General features: G+C 43.0%; 1 protein-coding gene and 1 long non-coding RNA gene across 2 annotated transcripts in view; one reads left to right on the top strand and one right to left on the bottom strand.

Moving 5' to 3' along the window:
• LOC128699498 (uncharacterized) overlaps window positions 1–12,349 on the bottom strand; it is a 238,725-nt gene that overhangs the window by 32,764 nt on the left and 193,612 nt on the right. The gene's annotated exons all lie outside the window — the stretch shown is intronic.
• The window catches only part of Atu (Another transcription unit), a 359,375-nt gene continuing 357,447 nt past the window's right edge, over window positions 10,422–12,349 (top strand). The window contains exon 1 of the mRNA XM_053792001.2: window positions 10,422–11,409. Coding sequence (XP_053647976.2) covers window positions 11,364–11,409 — 46 coding nt within the window. The 5' untranslated portion in view covers window positions 10,422–11,363. The remainder of the gene's footprint in view (window positions 11,410–12,349) is intronic.

The following is a 12,349-nucleotide window of genomic DNA, read 5'->3' as shown; positions in this document are numbered from 1 at the left end:
GGAGTGCTACCTAGATAGTTGGTACTCCTTAGGTGTGGAGTGCTACCTAGATAGTTGGTACTCTCTAGGTGTGGAGTGCTACCTAGATAGTTGGTACTCCTTAGGTGTGGAGTGCTACCTAGATAGTTGGTACTCTCTAGGTGTAGAGTGCTACCTAGATAGTTGGTACTCTCTAGGTGTGGAGTGCTACCTGGATAGTTGGTACTCTTTAGGTGTGAGTGCTACCTGGATAGTTGGTACTCTCTAGGTGTGGAGTGCTACCTGGATAGTTGGTACTCTCTAGGTGTGGAGTGCTACCTGGATAGTTGGTACTCTTTAGGTGTGAGTGCTACCTGGATAGTTGGTACTCTCTAGGTGTGGAGTGCTACCTGGATAGTTGGTACTCTCTAGGTGTGGAGTGCTACCTGGATAGTTGGTACTCTCTAGGTGTGGAGTGCTACCTAGATAGTTGGTACTCCCTAGGTGTAGAGTGCTACCTAGATAGTTGGTACTCTCTAGGTGTGGAGTGCTACCTAGATAGTTGGTACTCCCTAGGTGTAGAGTGCTACCTAGATAGTTGGTACTCCTTAGGTGTGGAGTGCTACCTAGATAGTTGGTACTCTCTAGGTGTGGAGTGCTACCTGGATAGTTGGTACTCTCTAGGTGTGAGTGCTACCTGGATAGTTGGTACTCTTTAGGTGTGAGTGCTACCTGGATAGTTGGTACTCTCTAGGTGTGGAGTGCTACCTGGATAGTTGGTACTCTCTAGGTGTGAGTGCTACCTGGATAGTTGGTACTCTTTAGGTGTGAGTGCTACCTGGATAGTTGGTACTCTCTAGGTGTGGAGTGCTACCTGGATAGTTGGTACTCTCTAGGTGTGGAGTGCTACCTAGATAGTTGGTACTCCTTAGGTGTGGAGTGCTACCTAGATAGTTGGTACTCTCTAGGTGTGGAGTGCTACCTAGATAGTTGGTACTCTCTAGGTGTGGAGTGCTACCTGGATAGTTGGTACTCTCTAGGTGTGGAGTGCTACCTAGATAGTTGGTACTCTCTAGGTGTGGAGTGCTACCTAGATAGTTGGTACTCTCTAGGTGTGGAGTGCTACCTAGATAGTTGGTACTCTCTAGGTGTGGAGTGCTACCTAGATAGTTGGTACTCCCTAGGTGTGGAGTGCTACCTAGATAGTTGGTACTCTCTAGGTGTGCAGTGCTACCTAGTTAGTTGGTACTCCCTAGGTGTGCAGTGCTACCTAGATAGTTGGTACTCTCAAGGTGTGGAGTGCTACCTAGATAGTTGGTACTCTCTAGGTATGGAGTGCTACCTAGATAGTTGGTACTCTTTAGGTGTGGAGTGCTACCTAGATAGATGGTACTCTCTAGGTGTGGAGTGCTACCTAGATAGTTGGTACTCTCAAGGTGTGGAGTGCTACCTAGATAGTTGGTACTCTCTAGGTGTGGAGTGCTACCTAGATAGTTGGTACTCTCTAGGTGTGGAGTGCTACCTAGATAGTTGGTACTCTCTAGGTGTGGAGTGCTACCTAGATAGATGGTACTCTCTAGGTGTGGAGTGCTACCTAGATAGTTGGTACTCCCTAGGTGTGGAGTGCTACCTGGCTAGTTGGTACTCTCATGTTATATTTATCTACTTCTATGCTCGTCCTAATCTCGCATTTCTACTCCATTCTCCGACTGCTGACGGAAGGTGTGTGTGTGTGTGTGTGTGTGTGTGTGTGTGTGTGTGTTGAATACAGCTAACAGGAGGTGGACACAGCATCCGGGTGCAGGTAAGAGATGATAGTGGAACGTGCTTTAAATTACAATTATAGAAGATGGCGTCAAAGAGAGAGAGAGAGAGAGAGAGAGAGAGAGAGAGAGAGAGAGAGAAGGCTGTGGGTTCAGACAAGTTGAGCCCAAGATTGCTGAGATGTGCAGACCAGCTAGCAGCACCTCTAACTCGCATCTTTCAGCACTGCCTAGTACAGTGTAAATGGCATTCTCTGTGGAGAGAGGCAAATGTAGTCCCTGTTCACAAAAAGAAGAGCAGAGCAGAAATCAGCAACTACAGACCAGTGTCACTCCTGTCAATCACTGGTAAGATCCTTGAGACAATAATCTCAAGACAAATGACAGAGTTTTTTGACTATCACTCACTACTTTGTGATCGTCGATATGGCTTCAGGAAAGGTTACTCTGCTGCTGATCTGTTGTTAAACCTCTCCACTAAGTGGCACCAGTCACTGGATGAATCCAAAGTCAGCTGTGTGGTAGCACTGGACATTGCTGGCGCTTTCGACCGGGTGTGGCACCAGGGCCTCTTAGCAAAACTTCAAGCACTGGGAATTGCAGGCTCTACGCTATGTCTCCTCAGTGATTACCTTCATGGTAGATCTCTAAGTGTAGTTCTCAATGGAACGGAATCAGCAAGACATCCTATTGGGGCAAGTGTTCCACAAGGAAGCGTGCTGAGACCATTGTTATGGAATGTCTACTTCAACGACCTTATTCATCTCATCCCAGAATCACCTGCATATGCAGACGACTGTACACTGACATTTACTTATCCAAGAGAAGAAATGCCAGCTGCTCTAAGCTACATCAATCACCAGCTGAGAGCTATATCAGCTTGGGGAAATAGATGGCAAGTAACATTTGCACCTGAGAAAACGCAAATGATGATCGTCTCTAGGCACCATGATGGTAATGCTGGTGCAGTAGTAAGGATGAATGGGAGGGTGTTGGCACCTGGAGAAGAAGTTGATATTCTTGGGGTGAAATTTGACTCCAAACTAACCATGAAGAACCATGTTGTAAATCTTGCAAACAAGGCAGCCCAGAAGTTTACAGCACTTCGCCGTATCTCGCATCTACTTGACAGTAGGGGTTGCAAGATTTTGTACGAGGCACAAGTACGCTCACACCTTGAGTATGCTCCACTTTCTTGGTTTGCCTGCCCCCCCTCTCATCTGCGACTGCTTGACAGAGTAGAGAACAGAGCAAGACGTCTCATCTCTCGCCTGGACCCATCCTGGATAGATCTGTCATTTCAGCAGAGCCTTCAACATAGGAGGGATGTGGGTGGCCTTACTGTTATGTACAAGGTCAATATTGTCAAAGTACCACACTTGGATCCACTTCGAGGACAGCGTGAAACAAGCTTTTATGCCACAAGACGGGCAGAAAGCAGCAACTTCACTCTGGCTGTACCCTTCTCCAAAACATCACTCCATCTGAGATCATATATAACCAGGATGACTCGAGTATGGAACACATTCGTACAGCATAATGATGTCAACGAGATAAAGTCAGTTGATCAAATGAAAATGCTGGCCCACAGATGGCTCCAACTTCATCCTGTTCCCTACTTGTATGTCTCATAACAATAAAAATGCTTTCAAATGAGCTGATGTAGGTAACAGCTCTTAGCTTGCCAATAAAGTTAGAAATCCTTAACCTGTAAATAGCTTGTCAATAAAGCTAGGGATCCTTAACCTTGACAAACTCTGTGTAAAAAAAAAAAAAAAAAAGAGAGAGGGAGTGAGTGAGTCAAATGCATATTCTCTCCCATCGCCTGAACACTCCTGTATGACATCATACAGTCAAGAGCAACAAAACATCCGGCACTAGTACTCTTCTAAGCACTACTGCTCTTCTAAGCACTACTGCTCTTCTAAGCACTACTGCTCTTCTAAGCACTACTGCTCTTCTAAGCACTACTGCTCTTCTAAGCACTACTGTCTCGCTAACTGCCTCATCAGGCTCCCAGAGTGTAGTTACCATCATCTGAACGATAGCATGTGAGGGAAGTCGACTTAATCTGTAATTAGCTTAATGCGCTCAAGTTCGTCTCTAAAATTCGTTCTGTAGCCAATTTGTTTTGTCTTTATTGCCAGGGGCAATGCTGATAATAATAATAACAATAATAATAATAATAATAATAATAATAATAATAATAATAATAATAATAATAATAATAATAATAATAAGAGTTATACACACTAGAATTGCAATGAACTCTCTCCACCTGGACCTATTTTCCATTTTTGCTTGTCATGACAGATACTTGTCTTAAAAATTGTGCTTCTGAATAGAAACCTGTGTTTTATGGACGTGTGTATATATGTATATATATATATATATATATATATATATATATATATATATATATATATATATATATATATATATATATATATATATATATATATATATATAGTGTCACTAGTTATGAGGTCTTTGTGTTTCAGTATATCTACAATAAACAGTTTGATGAATAAGACATGTACAACATTTGGGTATTTATGAAATTTAAGATGATAAAAACACTTGCTGCTAGACCGAGGAACTGATTATCTCTTCCTTTCTTTTAGGGTGAGGGACTGATTATCTCTTCTTCGTCTATAGTCTCCCATTTATGTCCCTGTATGGTACTGATAAACATACGAAGATTAAACACAAGTGTCTAACTCATCCACAAACTTCTGTGTGGTTGTCACGTGTCCGGTAAAACGAGTTGGAATAGCAAGTATATTTAGATTACACAAATTATCATACCTAGTGTAAATTACCTAGGATAACCAAACAAGACAAGTCAGACAAAGTGACATATTTCCATTGGTGCCCTTGATGTTTGGAGATGTTGAAGGTCACTACGGAGGGTCACAGACCGGGCTGCGGGGGCGTTGACCCCCGGAACTCTCTCCAGGTAATCTTCATTTCTACAGGTACGTGATACAACTTATACAGACCATAGCTGACATCGATGACATACTATAAAAGCCCCTGGTTATGCAGAACATGTCGGGAAAAATTAGGTCAGTTTTGTCCCCAGGGCACAACCCACACCAGTCGGCTAACACCCAGGTACCTGCTTACTGATAGGTGAACAGGGATATCAGGTGTCTTAAGAAACACGTCCTAATGTTTTCACTCGTACCGGGGATCGAACCATGGACCTACCGAGTTACAGGACTACGGGATGGTGTGTGTAGCAGCTGGAAGTCGCGAGGGGGGGGGGAGGAGATTGACAGAGAGGTCACATAATTACAGTGAGTAGATGAAGTATTAAGGGAGACAAGTATTAGAGGATGATAAGGCTTAACCACAGCCTCTAACAATGGTACTTTTGTTGTCATGCTTGGTGATTGGTTCAGGGGGACCTGGGGGTGGTGAGGGGCAAGGGAAGGTGGGGAGGAGGGGAGGAGCAAGGGAAGGAGGGGAGGAGCAAGGGAAAGAGGGGAGGAGCAAGGGAAAGAGGGGAGGAGCAAGGGAAAGAGGGGAGGAGCAAGGGAAGGAGGGGAGGAGCAAGGGAAGGAGGGGAGGAGCAAGAGAGAAGAATTTGGGATTATTTTTGTACCTTCCGAAATTATTTATAATGAAATTGATTAAGGCAAAAATACACACTCCATCAAGTGTTGGACACAATACATACAACCAAGGAAGAAGTGAAGAGGCTGCTGAGTGAGCTAGACACCTCAAAGGTGATGGGGCCGGATAACATCTCTCAATTGGTCCTGAGAGAGGGAGCAGAGGCGCTATGCGTGCCACTATCAACGATCTTCATCACATCTATCGAAACAGGGCGACTACCTGAGGTATGGAAGACAGCAGACGTAGTCCCATTTTTTAAAAAAAGGAGACAGATACGAAGCATTAAACTACAGACCAGTGTCACTGACACGTCTAGTACGCAAAGTGAGAAGATTATCAGAAGCAGAGTAGTGGAGTACTTAGAAAGGAATGAGCTTATCAACAACAACCAGCACGGTTTCAGGGTCGGGAAATCCTGTGGCACAAACCTACTGGAGTTCTATGACAGGTTGACAGCAGTAAGACAAGAGAGAGAGAGAGAGAGAGAGAGAGAGAGGGGGGGGGTGTAGACTACGTTTTCTTGGGCTGTAAGAAGGCTTTTGACCCAGTTCCACACAAAAGATTAGTGCAAAAACTGGAGGACCAAGCAGGAATAACAGCAAAGACACTGCAATGGATCAGGGAAAACTTGTCAGGAAGACAACAGCGAGTCATGGTACGTGACGAGGTGTCAAAGTGGGCCCCTGTAACGAGCGGGGTGCACAGGGATCAGTCCTAGGACCGGTGCTGTTTCTGGTATTTGTGAACGACATGACGGAAGGTAGAGACTCAGAAGTGTCCCTGTTTGCAGATGATGTAAAGTTGATGAGAAGAATTCAATTGGACGAGGACAATTTAGAACAATTTGACAGGCTGCAGGCCTGGTCCAGAAACTGGTTCCTGGAGTTCAACCCCACGAAGTGCAGAGTCATGAAGATTGGGGAAGCGCAAAGAAGACAGCAAACGGAGTACAGACTATGGGGCCAGAGATTACAAACCTTACTCAAGGAAAATGATCTTGGGGCGAGTATAACACCGGGCACATCTTTTGAGGCACACATCAACCAAATAACTGCTGCAGCATATGGGCGCCTAGCAAACCTAAGAATAGCATTACGACATCTCAATAAGGAATCCTTCAGAACCCTTTACACTGTGTATGTCAGGCCTGTATTGGAGTATGCAGCACCAGTTTGGAACCCTTACCTAGCCAAGCATGTAAGAAAATTAGAGAAAGTGCAAAGGTTTGCAATAAGATTAGTCCCGGAGCTAAGGGGCATGTCCTGCGAGGAGAGGTTAAGGGAAATCGACCTGACGACACTAGAGGACAGGAGAGATGGGGGGATATGATAACGACATATAAAATACTGATAGGAAGCAACAAGGTGGACAGAGACAGGATATTCCAGAGATGGGACACAGCAACAAGGCGTCACAGTTGGAAGTTGAAGACTTAGATGAATCACAGGGATGTTAGGAAGTATTTCTTCAGTCACAGAGTTGTCAGGAAGTGGAATAGTCTGGGAAGTGATGTAGTGGAGGCAGGATCCATACATAGCTTTAAGAAGAGGTATGATCACGCTCTTGGAGCAGGAAGAGTGACCTAGTAGCGATCAGTGAAGAGGCGGGGCCAGCAGCTGTGAATTGACCCCTGCAACCACAAATAGGTGAGTACACACTCACACACAAAGAGTAATGGTAAACAAAATTAAATCGGAGGCTGCAACAGTGAAAAGCTCTGTTCCACAAAGCACAGTACTCGCCCCATTCTGTTCTTCATCCTCATATCAAACATAGACAGAGATGTAAACCACAGCACCGTGTCATCCTTTGCAGACGATACAAGAATCTACATGAGACTGTCATCCATTGAGGACACGGTAAATCTCCAAGTTGATATAAACCAAGTTTTCCGATGGACAACGGAAAACAATATATTGTTCAACGAGGACAATTTTCAACTCTTCCGTTATGGAAAACCGGAAGAAATAATAACTAGAGCGGAGTGTGCTACAAACTTTAACCATACAATAGAGCGAGAAAGTAGTGTGAAGGACATGGGAGTGTTAATGTCAGAGTATCTCACCTTCAAGGATCACAACAGTGTCACCATCACATCTGCGAGGAAAATGATAGGATGGATAATGAGAACCTTCAAAACAAGGGATGCCAAGCCAATGATGATCCTTTTTAAATCAATTGTTCTCTCTAGGCTGGAATACTGCTGTATATTAACATCTCCACTGGAGTCTCAAAACTCCACCGTCGCGGTAGCCACTGGTCCAGTGGCTAACGCGACGGTCTGGAGTTTTGAGACTCTGATCGCGGGTTCTATCCCCGCCCGTGGTATGGTTTGATTTCAATCGTGTCATTACGATTTCGTGAGTCATATATATGTATATAATAAAAATCATACCATCAGATTGTGAAAAATTCATTGTTGAATGCTTAATATTAAGAATAGTTCCAAAACATTCATTATTAATAGCACATCACTAGCAAATAGGTAAATTTATTTTCGATATTCAAGAAGACGCACCTAGACCTATTACCTGTGACGTCATCACATCAAATGTTGTAGTTACTATAATTCGTTATGGAAACATCACAGGAAAATATTTACATCATAATGTTGCCAGATTTTTTAAAACTATTTTTAGATAAGCTTAGCTCATTTTCTGATTTTTTTCCGACGATAAATAAAAAAAATCGTGGTTTACACCCACTTTTTAATGGAGATACACCAGGTTCCTCAATGACGGTGGTGGTTATTGTTGTTAGTGGTGGTTGTTGTTGTTAGTGGTGGTTGTTGTTGGTTGTGGGTGTTGTTATTGTTGTTGTGGCAGTGATAATTCTTGTTATTGGTTGTTGTTGTTGATAAACAGAGAAATACCAAATAATGTGGAACTTTAAGTGGCAGTGGTTGTGTTAGTTGTGGTGGTGGTAATAATAGTAGTGTTGGTGGTAGTTTCGGGGGTATTGGTGGTGATGGTAGTGGGGTGGTGGTGGTGGTGGTGGTCAGAGAGCTATAGGAACGTCCAGAGTACATCCCACAGACCGCCAGGCAGGTATGTGCTAGAAAATTAAGGTAGGATGACTTGCAAGGAAGAGGAGGGAAGTCTTGGAAGGTATGGTAATGGATGTACACGCCCTGTACCCAGCTCTTACGAACCCTTGTATCCTATTCTTACCTAAGTTTGTACCCAGCTTTTATCCCAGCCTGTACTCAGGTCTTATCCCAGCCTGTACCCAGGTCTTATCCCAGCCTGTACCCAGGACTTATCCCAGCCTGTACCTAGGTCTTATCCCAGCCTGTACCCAGGTCTTATCCCAGCCTGTACCCAGGTCTTATCCCAGCCTGTACCCAGGTCTTATCCCAGCCTGTACCCAGGTTTTATTTCAGCCTGTACCCAGGTCTCATCCTAGCCTGTACTCAGGTTTTATCCCAGCCTGCGCCCAGCTCTTTACCTAAGTTTGTTACCACCTCCCTACATCGCGCTAGGGACGTTGGGTGCAGACCACCCAACTTCCCTAACTGCCCCTGCAGCTACCAATAGCTAAAACACGCAAACTAGCCAGGAGGAAACTTTACTGGAGGTCAGGAGAGCCAGGGGCGGATCTACTATGAAACTAATGAAGCTTAAGCTTCAGGGGCCCCTAATACCGGACTGGCCCAAGAAGCGACTTTAATCCACATTGCTAGAAATTTTGGGTCTACTGTATGAGAAGGGAGTCTTCAGAAAAACAATAATAACACTGTGTAATTCAGTACAAATTTTTATTTTAACTATAGTTAAAACAAAAATTTAAAGGTTATAACAGTACGATGTAGGCTGTCTGTTGCTGGTCGTGAAGCTTCAGGGCCCCGTAACAGTTCAAGCTTCAGGGCCTCAAAAATGTATGTCCGCCACTGCAGGAGAGGATATATAGTAGGTTACGGGAGTGCATAATGTATGGAAATACATGGATGTTAATAAGAGTACATAGTAGTACATGTAAACAAACACGAGTGGCAGATAACAGAAAGATCTTCCAGACCGCAACGAGGCTACCTGCTAACAGAAAGCAGGATAGTATAGCAGAAGACTCTCTCCCTATCCTTCAGTCCCTCCTACACTATCTGCTTGAAATAGGGCTTCAAATATTTTATACTGAACAGTATGTACAGATATTCAAAACTAGGAAAAGTGGAAGAAGAGTTTAGAAATCAGCTACTAGAACTGTAGCTAGTACTGCAGCCACTTAGAGGATAAATGGAAAATGGCAAAGGTGAGACCCATTTAATAACGGTAGAGAGGTGCTTGGCTGCAGTTTATAGATCAGTCGACTAACCTCAGTTACAGGAATGATGGTGGAATCATGAACCTCGGAGGAACTGTAAAGCCATCTTCAGCTATATAATTTAATCAATGAAGAATGAGACGCTTGTGCAACATTTGGGAATCTTCATTGAGGAAAAGTTTCGCCACACAGTGGCTTCATCAGTCCAATACCAGGAAGAACGGCAGAAAAAGAGTAGTAGTTTGAGGTAATCAATCCTTCACCCTGAGAGATGTTTAGTCCAGCAGTTTTTCAGACTGTGGGAGTGATTACCTCAAACTCCTCTATTTCTACCGTTCTTCTTTGTATTGGACTGATGAAGCCACTGTGTGGTGAAACATTTCCTCAGTAAAGATCCGCAAATGTTGTACAAGTGTCTCATTCTTCAAATTGTCGGTTTTCTAATTCATTTGTCACAAATATGATTAATGAATCTCAGTAGGGTTTTTACGAGGCGTTCTTGTCTTACAAGTTTACTAATCTTTATTTTTTACCAGGGCATAAAGATAAGAGACAAATAAACCATGTAATGTGTATATAGATTTTAGTAATGATTTTGATGAAGTTTAACACAGGTGATTGATGACGTTAGTTAGTTAGTTTAATATGTTTATTATGCACCCCATACCCATCCTGTGGGCGGTAGTCAAAAGATTACAGAGGTACATAATTGGTCCAGGGACTGAACTCCAAAGTTTTGATAGCTGAGCAAGTTACAGAGGTAATGAACTCACAATTTACAAAGGTAATGAACTCACAATTTACAAAGGTAATGAACTCACAATTTACAAAGGTAATGAACTGATGACGAAAGTAGCGGTACACGGGTATAGAAATCATTAGAAAAATGTTTGTCTTGAAACCTTGATCACTTCTGACCAGCGTCCAAAACCCGAAACGTTTTCTAATAAAGGAGAAATTGTTTCCTGGGATCAATGTTGATCGATAGGCTGTTAACACTAGGTTTGCTTAAATGGGGACAAACCAGAGAGGGAAGCTGTTACGAGTGGTCTGCCCCAAGGGTCAGTACTGGGACCCTTATTGTTCACAGTCTATATGGGAATATTAATGAGGGAATAAATAGCGGGGTGAGCAGGTTGGCCGATTAAACTAAAATAGGACGTCAAATAACGCCTTGTGAGGACACTAGAGCACCAATGAATGATTTGCATGAGTTGTGGCTGTTGTCGTGGAAATGAAACCTTAGTTCAGTGTGAACGGTTGTAAAATTATAATTTTGATGTGGACACTTATTCCACGAAACGTTTTATAGTGTAAGCTTTAAGAGCCCTTAATTTAACCTCTTACATAACACTTGTAAATAATATTTGACATTTTAGACAGATTTAAGTAGTTACACAGAGTAGATAATAAACTTAGGAGATAATAACATCAAATACAGTAGTACAGATAGCCAGTGATTCAAAATTCGAACTTAAGTCAGTTAGAAGGCTAGCTATGGCAGTTGCTACTCAATCACGACGCAGAGTGCACGCGACGAGTGTACAGCCAGAAACACCGGCGTTAATACACTTGTTTGGGGTACAAGATAACCTTGAGCGGTTTCCCAAAGTATAGGATACTCGTCTCTATCAGGCACACTTGCAGTGAGGCGAAATCTACAATTCCTAGCAACATAGTCGGCCGACAATGGGGAAAAGTAGGTAGCTAATCTGTGGGGGAGTCCAATCAGACACTTGGAGTGAAATCCGTCTCCGTATGTGGTGTCCAGAGGCTGAAGGAACATCGAGCTCCTTACCACCAAGTGAGTTAACTCTACGTTTTGTACATTCTCATGTCAGCAGCTGTAATTGGAAATCAGTAGCATGAGCCATTCATCAGCCCGGGAATTCACTCTGCGTCAGCAGCACTAAGTTTGCCGCTCACCTGGGGGCACTTCCCACACAAATTTCCAATACCTGGGAAGAGAAAATAACCACGGGGGACATATAATTTAAATAATGTATTTCTTGATCAAAAATAATGGGTAAAAAAAAAAGGGTTTGGACTAGCAGAAATCTAAAGCCAAGACAACAATGTGTAAATGTTCGCAGTAATGTTAACAGAATTGTTGGCTTCAAACTAAGAAGGTTACACTTACCAATGACTATTCCAAAATTATTCGTTTCTTTATCTCGACTAGTTCTTTTCTAAAGAATCTACATTCGTGTTTGGCAATGCTGTTCTCAAAATTAATTTCTTGACTCTCAACATTGGTTTAAAAAAAACGCATGAGCATCATCAGGAAATATCAAGGTCTTAGGACCGTTACTTTCTCTAATAAATGTCCTAGTGTTCGCGTGTCTTTCTAAACCAATTTGTTGTTATCAGTCGTCATCCAGTGGCTTTATCAATACAAGGACATAATGAGAAGAATGTATAATTATATACAAAAAATGAGGTAACCAGTTCTTTAGCCTTGGAGTTGGTGAAGACCACTGTAGTGTTGAAGAAATTCTTCAAGACTACGGTGCACTTCAACGCCAAGGCTACGGAACTGCTTACCTCATCTTTTGTATATAGTTCTACTTTGTTTTGATAAAGCCACTGGATGGCGAAACATCTGCAATAAAGATACCCAGATGTTGAACGTGTCTAATTCTTCACCATTCATGTACTACCAAGGTTTATATCACTATCAACATTGTAACTCATCTGTTTTTCTGGTAAGTGCTGCCACCTAGTGTCCAGTCCGTACGCTGCGT

This window comes from Cherax quadricarinatus, unplaced genomic scaffold, assembly GCF_038502225.1.
Source record: "Cherax quadricarinatus isolate ZL_2023a unplaced genomic scaffold, ASM3850222v1 Contig4, whole genome shotgun sequence".
Classification (NCBI taxonomy): Eukaryota; Metazoa; Arthropoda; class Malacostraca; order Decapoda; family Parastacidae; genus Cherax; species Cherax quadricarinatus.
The sequence above is the reverse complement of the archived record's forward strand: the minus strand, read 5'-3'. Positions and strand labels throughout refer to the sequence as shown.